General features: G+C 40.1%; 1 protein-coding gene across 5 annotated transcripts in view; it reads left to right on the top strand.

Moving 5' to 3' along the window:
• STAG2 (stromal antigen 2) overlaps positions 1–1,720 on the top strand; it is a 171,303-nt gene that overhangs the window by 119,339 nt on the left and 50,244 nt on the right. For all 5 annotated transcript variants that reach the window (XM_023508121.1, XM_003801894.2, XM_023508120.1 and 2 more), the window contains one exon: positions 872–979. In XM_023508121.1, the coding sequence (XP_023363889.1) occupies positions 872–979 (108 nt within the window). The remainder of the gene's footprint in view (positions 1–871; positions 980–1,720) is intronic.

The raw sequence follows: 1,720 nt of genomic DNA on the forward strand, positions 1-1,720 counted from the left end.
TTTTGGTTGCAGTTGTCGTTGTTATTTAGCAGGCCTAGGCCTGGCTCAAATCTGCCAGCCTCAGTGTGTGTGACTGGCGCCCTACTCACTGAGCTACGGGTGAAGAGCTTCCTTATTATTTTTTTTTAACACAAATTTGTGAGAGTTTACAACTTTTATTTATTTATTATTTTTCTTTCTTTTTCTTTTCTTTTTTTTACTTAAGGAAAGAATATTTTTTTTTTGGAGACAAAGTCTCAGGCTGTTGCCCTGCATAGAGTGCCGTGATGTCACAGCACACAGCAACCTCAAACTCTTGGGCTTAAGAGATTCTTTTGCCTCAGCCTCCCAAGTAGCTGGGACTACAGGTGCCTGCTACAACACCGGGTATTGTTTGTTGTTGTTGTTGCCATTATTGTTTTAGCAGGCCCAGGCCAAGTTTGAACCCGCCAGCCTCAGTGTATGTGACTGGCGCACTACCCAGTGAGCTACGGGCGCCACCCAGAAAACAATCTTTTCGTTAGTTTTTACATTCATTCATCTAGAGTACCCTGATGTAATAGTTCACAGCAACCTGAAACCCCTGGGCTCAAGCCTTTTGCCTCCGCTTCACGAGTAGCTGAGACCAACAGACGCCCACCGCAATGCCTGGCAAATTTTTCTACTATTTTAGTAGAGGCGGGATGTTACTCTTGCTCAGGCTGGTCTCAAACTTCAAAGCTCAAAGTGATCCACCCATCTTGGCCTCCCGGAGTGCTGAGATTACAGGCGTGAGCCACCATGCCCAGCCCTTACAATTTTTAAATTTATGAGCATGAGTTTTTGTACTCTTAACGCATTTGGAATTATGACATTACTAAAAAAATTCATTTTATTGCTTATTTATTTTTAGGAGTAGTGAAGAAGTTCTTACTGCAGAAGATTGTGAAAATGTCTATCATCTGGTTTATTCAGCTCACCGGCCAGTAGCAGTGGCAGCTGGAGAATTTCTCTACAAAAAGTATAAATTTATATTTCTGTTATTCATTTCCTGCGACATTCTTTCATAGCAGTAATTATGTTGTACTTGAAGTTAAATACTATATATATATATTTTTCTTTATCTAGACTGTCTCAAAAGTATCCAGCCACAATGCCTCTTTTTCATATTACATGGCTGGATACTTTCCAGACAGCCTATGTATATGTGTGTGTGTGTATGTGTAAAATTTATTCAGTACAGGTCAAATAGAGACTTTCACATTTTACTATTTCCTTTAAACATTTAGATTTCTCCTCTGTAAGCCCTTGGATTAATTTCAGATACTTAAAAATTGATTTAATTTTATCATTTTTATTTCAAAATATTAAGGAGGTACAAGTGTTTTTGTTACATGGATGAACTGAATAATGCTGAAGTCTGGGCGTTTAGTGTGCTTCTCAACAGAGTAGTATACACTATACCCAGTATAGGTGCATTTTTATCCCTCACCTTACTCCCATACTTCAGATTTAGGTTAGATCTTTAAATGAAAATGTACCCATATCTTTGGGTGGAGCAGTCTCTAGCCCCTGGCCAGTACAGGTCTGTATTAGGAATGTGGTGAGCAGGGGGGCAAGTGATGGAAGCTTCATCTGTGTTTACAACCACTCTCCATTGCTCACATCACCACCTATGCTCCGCCTCTTGTGAGAGAACAGCTTAAACCCTACCATAAACTACATGCATGGTGAAGGATTTAGGCTGCACACAGTTCATGAG

Source organism: Otolemur garnettii, unplaced genomic scaffold (assembly GCF_000181295.1).
Source record: "Otolemur garnettii isolate 467f Iridium unplaced genomic scaffold, OtoGar3 scaffold00224, whole genome shotgun sequence".
Taxonomy (NCBI): domain Eukaryota; kingdom Metazoa; phylum Chordata; class Mammalia; order Primates; family Galagidae; genus Otolemur; species Otolemur garnettii.